This window comes from Zymoseptoria tritici, chromosome 1 (genome assembly GCF_000219625.1).
Source record: "Zymoseptoria tritici IPO323 chromosome 1, whole genome shotgun sequence".
NCBI classification, from domain to species: domain Eukaryota; kingdom Fungi; phylum Ascomycota; class Dothideomycetes; order Mycosphaerellales; family Mycosphaerellaceae; genus Zymoseptoria; species Zymoseptoria tritici.
Genome location: NC_018218.1, coordinates 5,655,135 through 5,667,058, shown reverse-complemented (window position 1 = coordinate 5,667,058; position 11,924 = coordinate 5,655,135). Strand labels below are relative to the sequence as shown.

Genomic DNA, 11,924 nt, shown 5'->3' with positions numbered 1-11,924 from the left:
CTCCTGCTATCGAGCTCCATTCCACTTCAAGCTCCGTCACTGCCCTGACAGGCCTTAGTCACGCAACTCCTGACGCAAGGACAGATGAAACGTGAGGCTGACAATCTGTACAGTGCCTTCATATGTATGTACACATCGCCGCTCAAATTCAGTCACGCTTCGCCAGACAGCTGAGACATATCCGCGGCTGTACATCTCATTCACCAGCTGATCGGTCCAAGTCTCGTCTCAACTATCATCCCGTCTCTTCATTAGCAGCTGGGAGTTACAATGATATTCCCCAAATCGCTCTGCAAATACACCGTTCCCGGGAAATACTGCACAAATCCCTCATCGCGAACCCGGTTCCTCAATGTCTGGATTGGATAGTTCCATTCCGAGAGAACACTCCGGTCCTTGATGGCGGTAGTGAAGGTGTTGAGGTCGAACCCAGCGTGCCACCTGCCACGCTCAGACGTCTTCGTCCAGCCGTCTTTGTTGATTTGTTGCGCAATGGCATACCTTGCAAATTATCGTCAGCTTCAGCGATTCTCACAACACAACACGGGCGAGGAAGGAGGCAGGTCTTACAACATATCTTCGAAATCCTGCACCTCCATGTTCGACGGACACCCGACTGTAGTTGAATGCACGAACGTCACGCAGGCCCAGTTGCACGCATCTGGCTGTCGCTCGCAAGTGGAAGTCACGTCATACGAGTCGTAGCTGTTGTACTGGTCGGCTTTTCCAGTGGGCGTGCAGTGCCAGCTGGCGTCCTTTTTGGCAAGGAGGGCTGTTCCTGGCAGGGCGAAGGCGGGTTGTACCAGAGCCATGGCGGCTGCGAGGAGGAGGGTGGTGGACTGCATTGATGCGGTGATGGGGTTGCGTTCGTGCTGGGTCGTGCAGGTCTTGAATTGGAGAAGATGCTGAGAGGAAGTTATCGAGGACGAGAGCATGAAATATATACCTCGTTGAGGTCTTTGCTCTGAGTCGACGTCGCCGACAATCGGTGAGAGTCCATGCGCAAATGGTTGCTAAAAGTGGATTGTCCCTTCCAACCCTACGTTGAAAGAGGAGGCTCATACTGGCATGTGGATGTATCATGACGGCCAGACAGTCTTGAAACCTCGAAGGATCCACGCCTCAGAATCCTACGACATGGATGCGTGGCAGATATTAGGGCTGGTTCATCCGTACTCCAGCAGTATGTGGACCAGCTGGACCGAATTCTGAACCAAGATTATGCTGGGAGGATCAATAAGAGTGCGGTCCTGGTCGAAGCGTCGGCTTAGATTATCTGTTCGCATGGCTGAGTCGGTCTGTCAGTGGAGTTGGACAACGTGGATCAAATTTGGGACGGCTCCTTCAACGGTAAGTCTTCGGTAGATGGGACAGCTACAGAGCTTGAACTCTGCAGGAACCGACAGAGTCCTGTGGTCATAGTAAGCATAGTACTTACTTCCATGATCGTTCCTGATACGCCCCAAGATCTGGAGCATTTCCGTGTCGAACAGGTACAAATCACCGCAACGGTGCAGCAAAATCTAAATTCCCTGCTCTTGTTCGGCACCGAGCCAGAATGACGCTCGCATTCGTTCGGCCGATTGTGTGCACGGGCAGCTGGCATATGAGAAATCATGCCGTCGGCGACACTTCGTTTAATCGTCGGGCAGATTCGACCAACTGAGCAGTGCATTGCCCTACTATCAGGTGGCGCTAGGAGTTTACTCTTGCTTTGCGGGGCGATCTGAGCGGGCTATGCTATCAAGTCCTCGACCGTCTCGTCTTGACGGCGTGCAGCGTGGAGGGGTCCAGCTTCCAGATCCCGACCCAAGGCACATTGTATTCCGATACTATTATACCGATGCAACGCCGGTGGCGGAAGAAACTCCGGATTCGAATACGTCTGCGTGCACTCCCATGATCGTGTCACCGCTCGCCTCGCCGTGGGTACGGGCAGGATTTCGCTCTCGTCGATGGCGGGTTTACGGTACTTCAGTTGAGCCCGCGAGCGATGTGACGCTGCGATGCGGCGCTTGATTTGGTGCTCCGGGAGAGCTGTAGCGGGAGTTCGGTGGTTGTTCATCCTCCGAGCCGGAGTCCGAATCGTAAGTCGGATCTATAGCTTGAGATTGGGGTCTCGTTGCGATAGAAGACGGTTCGATGGAGCACTTGGCGTGAACTCGCTGGATGCGGAAAGCCTTGTATGTTGATGCATGACTTCCTCTCTCGCCGGTCCGAGGCGCCATGCCAACAGGATCGATACTGTTTGTTCATAACTGCTTCCAGCAGAGGGAGTGGCACGTTCGCTGGAGGACCGTTCGCACCAGGAGAGGCCCGGCTTACAGAAACTCAGTGAGACCTTCTTCCACACCGCAGATTACGCAGATGTCCTGTTTGCGTCCAACGAAGCGCGATCAAACACCGGACTTGGAGCACTTCATGTCTGCTGCAGATGACCCGTCCGCGAGCAATGCCGAAACCACCGAAAACACCGAGGGAACGGTGAGCCAGCCCGATGGTCACACTTTCGACACGTGCGAGCAATTGAAAGACTTCGAAACAATGGAGGTTTCCAAGTTTCCAAGACTACAACAACGGCACATTCGACCTCGATACTGTCTTGCGCGAGGCCGACAGGATGCAGGTCGGCGTGTTCCACTCCAAGCACGTCAAGATTCGCTGCATCGTGAGCGCAAGTCAAGCATCGAGCGAATTCAAGACCACCGAAGGCGTCGAGCAGTCCGCGGAATAGTTTCCACCGCGCCTGACATACGGTGATTGGAGTTCTCGAGGCGACTGCCGTTCTGGTATGAGCACTCGAATGAGTACAACACCAGCAAGCACATTTTCGAGTGCACGTTGGAGATCGCTCGAAGCTGTCCGCGACTCTGGCACTGCCATCACGGTTGCCGCGAAGCGTTACGCGTTCGATCGGCGTGTTTAGGCCAGGTGAGGTTTGCAGGCAGTCGACCAACCAGGCCGGTGCGACGGCGGCAACACGATCGGCATGGAGTATCCCTCGCCTTTGCTCGTGTCGGTGTTGGTGAATCAGTTCGACGCGAGTGAGTTATCCCATCGCGCACGAGATGCTGCATCGGAACAAGTCCAAGCTCCAGGTGGAGCGGCTGAAGATGAGGAGCTGTATATCTGTATCTATTGACATGATATCGTTGCTCAAGATGTCATCTCCCCATTGCCTTCGCACGGCGCTGCATGGATGACTCGAGCTTCTCTCGCCAGGACCTCACGGAGTCTGCGTGTGCATCACAATCTCTATTCCACGGCGATATCCCAAATTCTCTTGTCGACATAACCGCGACCGCTTAGTCCCAAGAGATCCTGTTCACAGCAAGTCAGCATGTCGTCTCGTCCCTCTCAATAATCAAGTACTTACGCAAGCATGATTCCCGCCCCAGCAGCCATAGCCGCAAACTGCATTCCCATACTCCTCAACTCCTTCCATCGATTCGGTCCCGTCTCCAACATTTCCGGAATCACTCCCACTGTACCCACATACAGGAACGTACCCGCCGTAAACGGCAACAAAAGATCGCCCGCCATCAAACTCGTGCCCCAAATACCAACATTCCCAACTGTCTCTACTCCTGTCGCAGCAGCACTCGCTGCATTCCCTCCGACCTCCTGCACCGCGATTCCGATGAATGTGCCCAACACCGCTCCCAGCGCGGTGACGAATTGCAGTCCCATGGCCGTGCGTTTACTCATACCTCCCTGTATTAGTAGTGCAAAGTCCCCGACTTCGTGCGGGATTTCATGACAAAAGACTGCGAGGGTGGTGGTCGCGCCGAGAGTGGGGGAGGCGTAGAAGGAGGAAGACATCGCTAGGCCATCGGTGATGTTGTGGGTGAAGTCGGCAATGATGTTGAGGTAGGCAGAGAGTTTCACTGAGGGTTTGGGATCTGCTACCACCGGAGTGGAGGAAGAGGTTTTGGACTTGACGTCTTTGCGGTTGCGGAGGGAGGTCTTGTTGTCCAGATCGGTGGAAGATGTCGATGCTAAAGCCGGGGTGTTGGCGCTGGCGTCGTGGGAGTGCGAGTGCGAATGTCCATCTCCTCCACCTGTTGCGATGCGCAGGCCTTTGTCCATGGCCACGAATGTGACGAAGCCAATCATGATGGCAACTCCCAGGAGAAGGTTCTTGTTCGGCTCTACCAGCACTGCTTTAACTTCTCCTTCTGGGACCTCTCCCAGGAAGATCTCCGGCAATAGGTGGAAGAAGGTGTCTCCTAGAAGTCCTCCCACGGCGAAGGCCACCATGACGTTCAAGCTGCTCGGGTCGATGTTCGGCGGGCAAAGGGCGAGGAGGAAGTTGGGCGGGCCGGAGATGTAGAGGGTTCCCATGAGGGCATTGTAGGCCGGACTCGCGAAGGGGAACAGGATGCTGAAGGCATTTTGCAGGGAAGAGGATGTCGTTGGGGCGTGGGCGGCTTTGTGGGCGGTAAGGCCTTCGATTATGGGGCAGTGCTAGACATTGTCAGAGGTGTCCATCTGGCTGGACATGTGTTCTCCAAGTCTTACCTGTAGTTGATCCTCAATCTCTTGCGTGCTCATGCGAGCTATCAATTGAGCATCAATGTCGGGCAGACGCGCCTTTTCGGCAATGACAGTGTACGCAAAGCATAGCACTGCAATGCACGCAAGCATGCGGTATCCTCTTGAGATCGCCATGGTGTTGATCCAGTATCCCTCCTCTTTAGCAATGTTCTATACCATCGGACGAAAAGCTGTTCAATTCAAGCGACGTCTCCATGAATTCCAATGCCCAGCCCGCCCCTGTTCCTCTCGATAAGCGATAAGAACCCTGGATCCGGGGGACGGACACTCCCGCCGCTAAGAATTTTCCGAATCGCATGTGAACTCGAAGACGACCATCTTCGAACCCATTACAACATCTCCATACACAAACCTCCCACAACATCCTTCAAAATGGGCCGCACCCTCCAAAAAAAGAAAAACCGCTCCTCAATAAGCAAAGTCAAACACAAGCCCAAATCCCAAAAACGCCTCCTGCACCACCCCATCATCGCCCAAAACTGGGACAAAAACCTCACCTTCGCACAAAACTACTCTCGCCTCGGTCTCACGGCCAAATTGAACAAGTCGACTGGAGGCGTGGAGCGCAAAGTGTCGGATGTGCGTCGGGAAGAAGAGGAGGGAGGCGAGTCGAGGGGGAAAGTGGATCCGTTGAATATTACGGCGGCGACGAAGAGGAAGGAACGGTTGGATGTTAGTGAGGTGCGGATTGAGCGGGACCCGGAGACCGGGGCGATTTTGAGGGTTATGGATGAGGGGAAGGGGAAGAGGAGTAATCCGTTGAATGATCCGTTGAATGAGTTGGATAGTTCGGAGGAAGACGAGGATGAAGAGGGCGAGGAGGGAGATGACGATATTCTCAACCTTAAGAATCAACACGGCAGCACAGATCTTGCGTCCTCCAGCCGACGAGCGGCGAACAAGACTGAGACGGTGCGGCAATTGGAGGAAGCGGCGAATCGACCTGTCACGAAGTATAAGAGGAGACAACCCGAGGGGGAAGTGGCGTTTATTGAGGAGTTGGTGAAGAAGTATGGGGTTGATTACGAGAAGATGGCGAGGGATCACAAGATCAATTACATGCAGCGGAGTGAGGGCGATTTGAAGAAGAGGATCAAGAAATGGAGGCAGAGCGGTGGTTCTGTCGAGTGAAGGATTGAGAACATAAAGATGTGGATTTGATGTCGACGAGCGCTGAAGTTTTCTCACACGCAGCTTACGAGGTATTGTCTGCAAGTACGGCCACCTCCTTGCGAATGGAGTCTACCCACAATGAAATTGGGTGCACTCGTTATGGATCGGCTTTCCAAACGCTCGTGCTGGACTAAAGCATTTCTGGCTGGGCGGCGCCGATGACAGAGAGTTGTAAGATCTCGGAGGCGGCGAGCGAGGGATAACACATCGCTCAGATGGCCACGCATTCTCGAGAAACAACATGAAGGCGAACTTACAAGCCGCGAGAGCCAGAGTCAAGTGTGCGCCAGGTCGGTGCAGTAATGAAACGATGTCCACCGCACGTTTGGTGGTATCAGGAGTTCGAACAATCGGATCATGAACTGTCTGTGGAAGCTTTCAACGGAGGAAGCTCTGAGTCCACATGGTAGTCGTCTCAATGCAATGCTACGTTACATGTCATATGCCATGCTCTCATTCTCTCTTCCAGCCTTTTGGCCAAGCTTGCGCTGTTCCTCGTTGTCCGCAATGCAATATGTACACCTCCAATCCGATGCAACTCACCACCCGAGATATCCAACCACCACCCTCGCGGTCTGCTCATCCATAAACATCGCCCAGGCCAACACGACCGCCATCAAAAGCAGACCAACCGCCATGCCCACCACCAAACCTACACCCACTCCCCGCCACCACCTCCTCCACCCCACATCGCTACCTTTCTCACCTTGCTCAAAATTCGTCAAAATCAACTCCTCCACCAAATCCCCCTCACTCTCCGGAAAATCCATAACCACAATCCCCAACCCCTTCCCTCCCCCCTTTACTTCCACCCAGGCCCGCAGCCTTGCATTGACTCCATCCACCCACCGCAGGAAATAATATCCTCCCACGGCGATTGTGCGGGGAGGGATCTGGTACCAGACGTTGATTTCGAAGGCGGAGGTGAAGTTGATGTACCAGTGCGCTGAATCCGGCTCGTCGTCGTCGTGCGAGGGGGAATCGGAGTCAGAGGCTGCGCGGTTGAGGAGGGAGATCACGGATGTCGTCTTTGAGGTGACGAGTGAGGGGAGGGAGGTTCCGGATGTGAAGGAGTAGTGGTCTTGGATTGTTAATTGCTGGCGGAACCAGGGGTGGTGGATTGTAAATGGTTCCTCGGGGTTGTCTTGCCATTGGGTTACGTCGATGCCGTATCCTCGGATGCCACGGGGGAGGTTGTAGCGGCGGAAGAGTTGGATTTTGCCGCGAGCTTCGCCGAGGGTGGGAGTTGTGGGGAGGGTGCGGAGGTAAGGGCGGATGGCTTCGAGTTCGAGGTATATCGCCCGCGAGAAGGATATGTCTGACTTGGAGGGTTTGCGGTCCTGCTTGATTTGTACGACCAGGCCTTCTCCTGGATGGGCGGACAGGAAGGCCGTCAAGTCGGACAGCACGGATGCGAGGGTGAGGTTTAGATATGCCAGGCCATGAACCATGACGGGGATGTTTTGCCGTAGAGCGCAGCGGAGGTCGAAGTAGCGGATTCCGAGGGCGAGTTGGTCTGTGATTGAAAGAGATTGTGTGCGGATGAATGGGATGTGGGAGGCTGAGGTCGCGGAGTCGTGGGTTCCCGGGATGGTCAGGGCGGATAGTAAGGTGCTGTCGTGCAGATGGGACATCCAATTCGAGCCGAAGTCTTCTTCTGGTTCGTTCGGACCATCTTGGGAGGATTGCTGGTTATCATGGTCGAAAGTCCCATAGCCTTTCTCGAGGTCGGCGAAAGCGTCAACATTGGTAGGCCGCCGGTCTTTTGTACCTTTGAGGATACATTGTTTCATGGTGGGTTGTTGTTATCGAGCTTTGAGCGGTGAGAAGCTGTCCCACTCGCTCTGCTTCCAACAGTTCGTCTCATCCATTGCTCGCTGGAAATCTCTTGCACATCACGCTGATGATCGAAGCAAGGTCTGCCTGTTCAAAAGCGGTGTATTGGGTGAAGTCCAATGTCATGTGGTCAGTCAAACGAGACCTCATGTGGGGCCATCCTGGTCAATGGCGTGGTCGTGAAACAGATGGTGCCTGAGGCACAACAAGGATATATGAACGAGTGCACGAGATGTCAACAACATCTACGATTCCCAACCATCTTACCTTCAAACATCTTTTGACAGCCCTGAAGTGCGCAGGCATCATGTCGCGACCTACAGCAACAAGTCGACGTTCGGTCAAGACCGAATACATAGAGACAGTAAGCCAACATTCTTTTAGACATAATAACGCATGCTAACAACAAAACCAGGACACAGGCAACAAGATCTCACGGCGAGCGCATATCGAAGGGAAACAGAACATCATGCTGGGTGGTAGATCAGTCTTGATGGCTGGCGTACACCTTCGCGGTGATCTCCAACGAATACCAGAACCACCAGCCGAAGGGCAACCAGCCAAAGCTCCAACGACTGCTATCAACATTGGAAGGCAAGTCCTTGTAAACGAAACTCCAGCAATTATGAGATCTCTCGTCCATTGTCCCTCGAGAAAGATATTGACTAACCTTCGACAGAGCGAGCATCATCTCCACCGGCACAACCCTCCACCCTCCCTCCCGTCTCCACCACGGCAAACTAACCTACTACCCCATGCGTATCGCGGACAACGTCTTCATCGGTGCCAACTCGCAAATTTCATCCGCGAGCATCTCCAGCCACGTCCACATTGGGGAGAACTGCGTGCTGGGACCCTTTAGTATGATCAAGGAAGGGTGCAAAGTGTTGCCCAACACGGTTGTGCCGGCGAATATGATGATTCCGCCAGGGAGTGTTGTGGCGGGTAGGCCGGCGAGGATTGTTGGCGAGGTGGGTGATGGCTGGGGACAGGTGGGGAGTGGAGAGGTGGAGATTGTGGAGGGAGGAGATTTGAAGGGATTAGTGAGGACGATCAAGTGAGAGAGTGTCTTTGATGAGGAACAAATTGCATCAATGACGCTGCAAGAACGAGGAAGTCTCGTGCTGCTCCAAGTGCCATCCCGGAAGAGGAGGGATCCGTCTGGCAAAAGACGCCTGTCATTTAACACGCAGCCTAAGGGCCAGCTACAAGAGACGACGAGATCCGAGGCATGGATAAGAGCACATCTGCTGGCTGCGAAATCGATTGCGGCAGGCCACATTGACCTTCCAAGACCTGCTCTGAGGATAGAAGGTCACTGAAAGCGGATAGCACAGCATACGGTTAGTGCTGGGAGGGCATTCCTAGAGGGAAGAGTCAAATTGATACCATTTGGCTGCGAAAGGCTCCTCATGGATTCGATCCTGTAGAAATGTAGAGTATGTCGTTGTAAAGAATTCGGCCATGCCGTCCACCCTTCAACGCGTGAAGCCTTTGAGAGACGCGTTTCTGCCCCGCCAACTTCACGTCTTCCAACCAAACACTTTGACAACACCTCAAAATACACATACAACAATTCTCTGCATGATCGCACGACAACATGCCGCGGTAAGTCGTGACCTCAATGAGAGAAGGCCTCATCTAACTTTCGCTCTCAGTGAAATCATCACGCTCCAAGCCGGCCAGTGCGGCAACAGCGGTGAGTACCACCACCCTCATCCAGTCCCACGACCCATGCTAATGTCACCACGCAGTCGGCTCCCAATTCTGGCAACAGCTCTGCCTTGAACACGGCATCAACCAAGACGGGAATCTCGAAGACTTTGCGACCTCCGGCGGCGACCGCAAAGATGTCTTCTTCTACCAATCCGACGACACACGATACATCCCCCGTGCGATCCTCCTCGACCTCGAACCGCGTGTGATCAATGGCATTCAGACTGGGCCGTATAAGAATATCTACAATCCGGAGAACTTTTATGTGCATAAAGAGGGAGCGGGCGCGGGAAACAATTGGGCGGCTGGGTTCGATATGGGAGCGACGGTGCAGGATGAGTTGATGGATATGATTGATCGGGAGGCGGATGGGAGTGATAGTTTGGAGGTGAGATGCTGTCAGAAGAAGGAGTGGACATGTGGATACTGATATGGAGTAGGGATTCATGCTGCTGCATTCGATTGCTGGTGGTACAGGATCTGGACTTGGATCTTTCCTGCTCGAACGACTGAACGACCGCTTCCCGAAGAAGATTATTCAGACGTACTCTGTCTTCCCGGATACGCAAGGTCAAGGCTCGGGAGACGTCGTGGTGCAGCCATACAACTCCCTCCTCGCCTTGCGACGACTTACACAAAATGCCGATGCTGTTGTAGTCCTCGACAACGGCGCTCTCTCCCGAATCGCAGCAGACACCCTCCACGTTCAGAAACCTTCCCTCCAACAAACAAACCAGCTCGTCGCTACGGTCATGTCCGCTGCGACCACAACACTGAGATACCCGGGCTACATGCACAACGATCTGGTAGGAATTATGGCCAGCTTGATTCCCACCCCGCGATGTCATTTCCTCCAGACTAGCTACACTCCTTTCACAGGCGACAATGTTGAAGCCGCGAAGACTGTGCGAAAAACCACCGTCTTGGACGTTATGCGTCGACTGCTGCAACCGAAGAATCAAATGGTCTCGACGAAGCCCAGCAAGTCGAGTTGCTACATCTCCATCCTTAATATCATCATGGGGGAAGCCGATCCCACCGACGTAAGCCCCCCTCCCAAAATACCGAAAAATTCCCAGCTAACACCACCTCTCAGGTCCACAAATCCCTCCTCCGCATCCGCGAACGCTCCCTCGCCTCCTTCATCCCCTGGGGCCCCGCCTCAATCCAAGTCGCCCTCTCCCGCACATCTCCCTACCTCTCCCCACCCTACACCTCGACCCCACCCCCTCGAGTATCCGGCCTCATGCTCGCCAACCACACCGGCATCGCGACCCTCTTCAAGCGCATCGTTTGGCAGTACGACCGCATGCGCAACCGCAACGCGTATCTCGAACAGTATAAGCGCTACGACTCGTTTCGAGATGGTTTCGGGGAGTTTGACGAGAGCAAGGAGGTGGTGATGGATTTGGTTGGGGAGTATGAGGCGGCGGAGAAGGCGGATTATTTGAGTGGGGAGCAGGAGGAGGGGGAGGGGAAGGAGGATGGACGGACGGATGGTGGGGCGACGGGGAGGTGATGCGTGAAGGGCCTGAAAAGACGGTGGAACTTGGAGTGCTGTTCTTTGAAGCTCGGCGTTTCGGCGATCATGGCGTCCTTTGTGTTTGGGAGTGTACGGCCAAACCCTCCCTTCCGTTCGATCTTTCCCAGCTATTTAAGAGGCAAAATGCACGATACCAGCGACTCGACGCTTTGGCTTGCTTCTCATTCCTTTCCATTATCATTCCCTCTTCTGCTTCTCCCGTCCTCATCAGCCTCATCTTTCCCTCTCCACCTGCACCTCCACCCTCACATCGAATTTCCCCTTCTCGTTGCCGTCCCTGCCCTTTTCACCGCCGATGTCTCCTCCTCTCATTCGGCCTGGAAGTCTTGACCTTCACCCTCGGCAATCTTCCCATCTCGAAATACACACTGATTTTGATCACACACGACGGACGATCGTGAGGACCCAATTTGAGGCGTAGGGAGAGTGAGCTTGGGAGGTGGTCGTCGGGGAAATGGACTTGTCGGCGGGAGGATGAGGGGCTGGGGGAGGGGCGGGTCGAGGAAGTAGGAGCGGTGGTGTAGGACGGTGTTGTGTGCGGTGGACGGGTCGTGGGACGGGTTGTGGGACGCGTGGTGTAGGAAGGGTTGGTGTTGTAGCGGTAGGAAGTAGGTTGATGGTAGCGGAAGGGAGGGGGTTGGTTGGACATCTTGAGGGGGTAGATGTACTGGTGGAGGCCGGCTGGGTTGATGTGATGGGTATGAAGGCGATGGGATGGAATGAGTTGCGCCACGTATGCGATGCAAGCGAATGTGATGGAGAGAAGGAAGCGAGAAGGAACGCAAATGGGACTGGCAGAAGGTACAGCAAACACTGACTGGACTATTGCCACGGACCTCGAAAGGAGGGTGACCTCTATCTCAACACAACATCACGAAGTCGTCCTCTCAGCAGGCACATTGAGCCGCAGATCGATGGATAAAAGTGGTGGATGTGCGGCAGAGGGCGATCAGGAGGGACAGGCCAGGCTCCAGTTCGGACACCAGCACTGTGGCGTGGTAAAGTGTGTTGGCCATGACTTTTCAGATTGTCGTGTGAGAGACAAAAGTGCAGCGCGTGGGTTTTTGTGTTGAAGATAGAGGTGGTTGCGGCTTGGCGC

The 11,924-nt window shown here is 54.3% G+C and overlaps 7 protein-coding genes across 7 annotated transcripts; 3 read left to right on the top strand and 4 right to left on the bottom strand.

The window, feature by feature from the left end:
* Positions 1-90: 90 nt before the first annotated feature.
* MYCGRDRAFT_102970 (uncharacterized protein) lies at positions 91-994 on the bottom strand (the record flags this gene model as incomplete). The annotated part of the gene is made up of 2 exons (XM_003856742.1): positions 91-501; positions 571-994. 2 exons carry the CDS (start codon positions 933-935, stop codon positions 252-254), a joined length of 615 nt encoding a protein of 204 aa, XP_003856790.1.
* Positions 995-1,236: 242 nt separating this feature from the next.
* MYCGRDRAFT_98895 (uncharacterized protein) lies at positions 1,237-2,127 on the bottom strand (the record flags this gene model as incomplete). Its single annotated transcript, XM_003856741.1, has 2 exons — positions 1,237-1,288; positions 1,439-2,127. The coding sequence occupies one exon, from the start codon at positions 2,063-2,065 to the stop codon at positions 1,736-1,738; it is 330 nt and encodes a 109-aa protein (XP_003856789.1).
* A 982-nt stretch (positions 2,128-3,109) lies between these two features.
* MYCGRDRAFT_107763 (uncharacterized protein) lies at positions 3,110-4,683 on the bottom strand (the record flags this gene model as incomplete). The annotated part of the gene is made up of 3 exons (XM_003856740.1): positions 3,110-3,321; positions 3,377-4,467; positions 4,522-4,683. 3 exons carry the CDS (start codon positions 4,669-4,671, stop codon positions 3,306-3,308), a joined length of 1,257 nt encoding a protein of 418 aa, XP_003856788.1.
* Positions 4,684-4,916: 233 nt separating this feature from the next.
* MYCGRDRAFT_79121 (uncharacterized protein) lies at positions 4,917-5,508 on the top strand (the record flags this gene model as incomplete). The annotated part of the gene is made up of 1 exon (XM_003856842.1): positions 4,917-5,508. A coding segment is annotated over one exon (476 nt), but the record flags the coding sequence as incomplete, so codon positions are not given.
* Positions 5,509-6,005: 497 nt separating this feature from the next.
* MYCGRDRAFT_107761 (uncharacterized protein) lies at positions 6,006-7,635 on the bottom strand (the record flags this gene model as incomplete). Its single annotated transcript, XM_003856739.1, has 2 exons — positions 6,006-6,156; positions 6,274-7,635. 2 exons carry the CDS (start codon positions 7,521-7,523, stop codon positions 6,006-6,008), a joined length of 1,401 nt encoding a protein of 466 aa, XP_003856787.1.
* A 238-nt stretch (positions 7,636-7,873) lies between these two features.
* On the top strand, positions 7,874-8,627 carry MYCGRDRAFT_90228 (uncharacterized protein; the record flags this gene model as incomplete). The annotated part of the gene is made up of 3 exons (XM_003856843.1): positions 7,874-7,930; positions 7,982-8,045; positions 8,248-8,627. 3 exons carry the CDS (start codon positions 7,874-7,876, stop codon positions 8,625-8,627), a joined length of 501 nt encoding a protein of 166 aa, XP_003856891.1.
* Positions 8,628-9,137: 510 nt separating this feature from the next.
* Positions 9,138-10,801, top strand: MYCGRDRAFT_107760 (gamma tubulin; the record flags this gene model as incomplete). The annotated part of the gene is made up of 5 exons (XM_003856844.1): positions 9,138-9,174; positions 9,225-9,265; positions 9,321-9,670; positions 9,723-10,325; positions 10,379-10,801. The coding sequence occupies 5 exons, from the start codon at positions 9,167-9,169 to the stop codon at positions 10,799-10,801; spliced, it is 1,425 nt and encodes a 474-aa protein (XP_003856892.1).
* Positions 10,802-11,924: the final 1,123 nt, after the last annotated feature.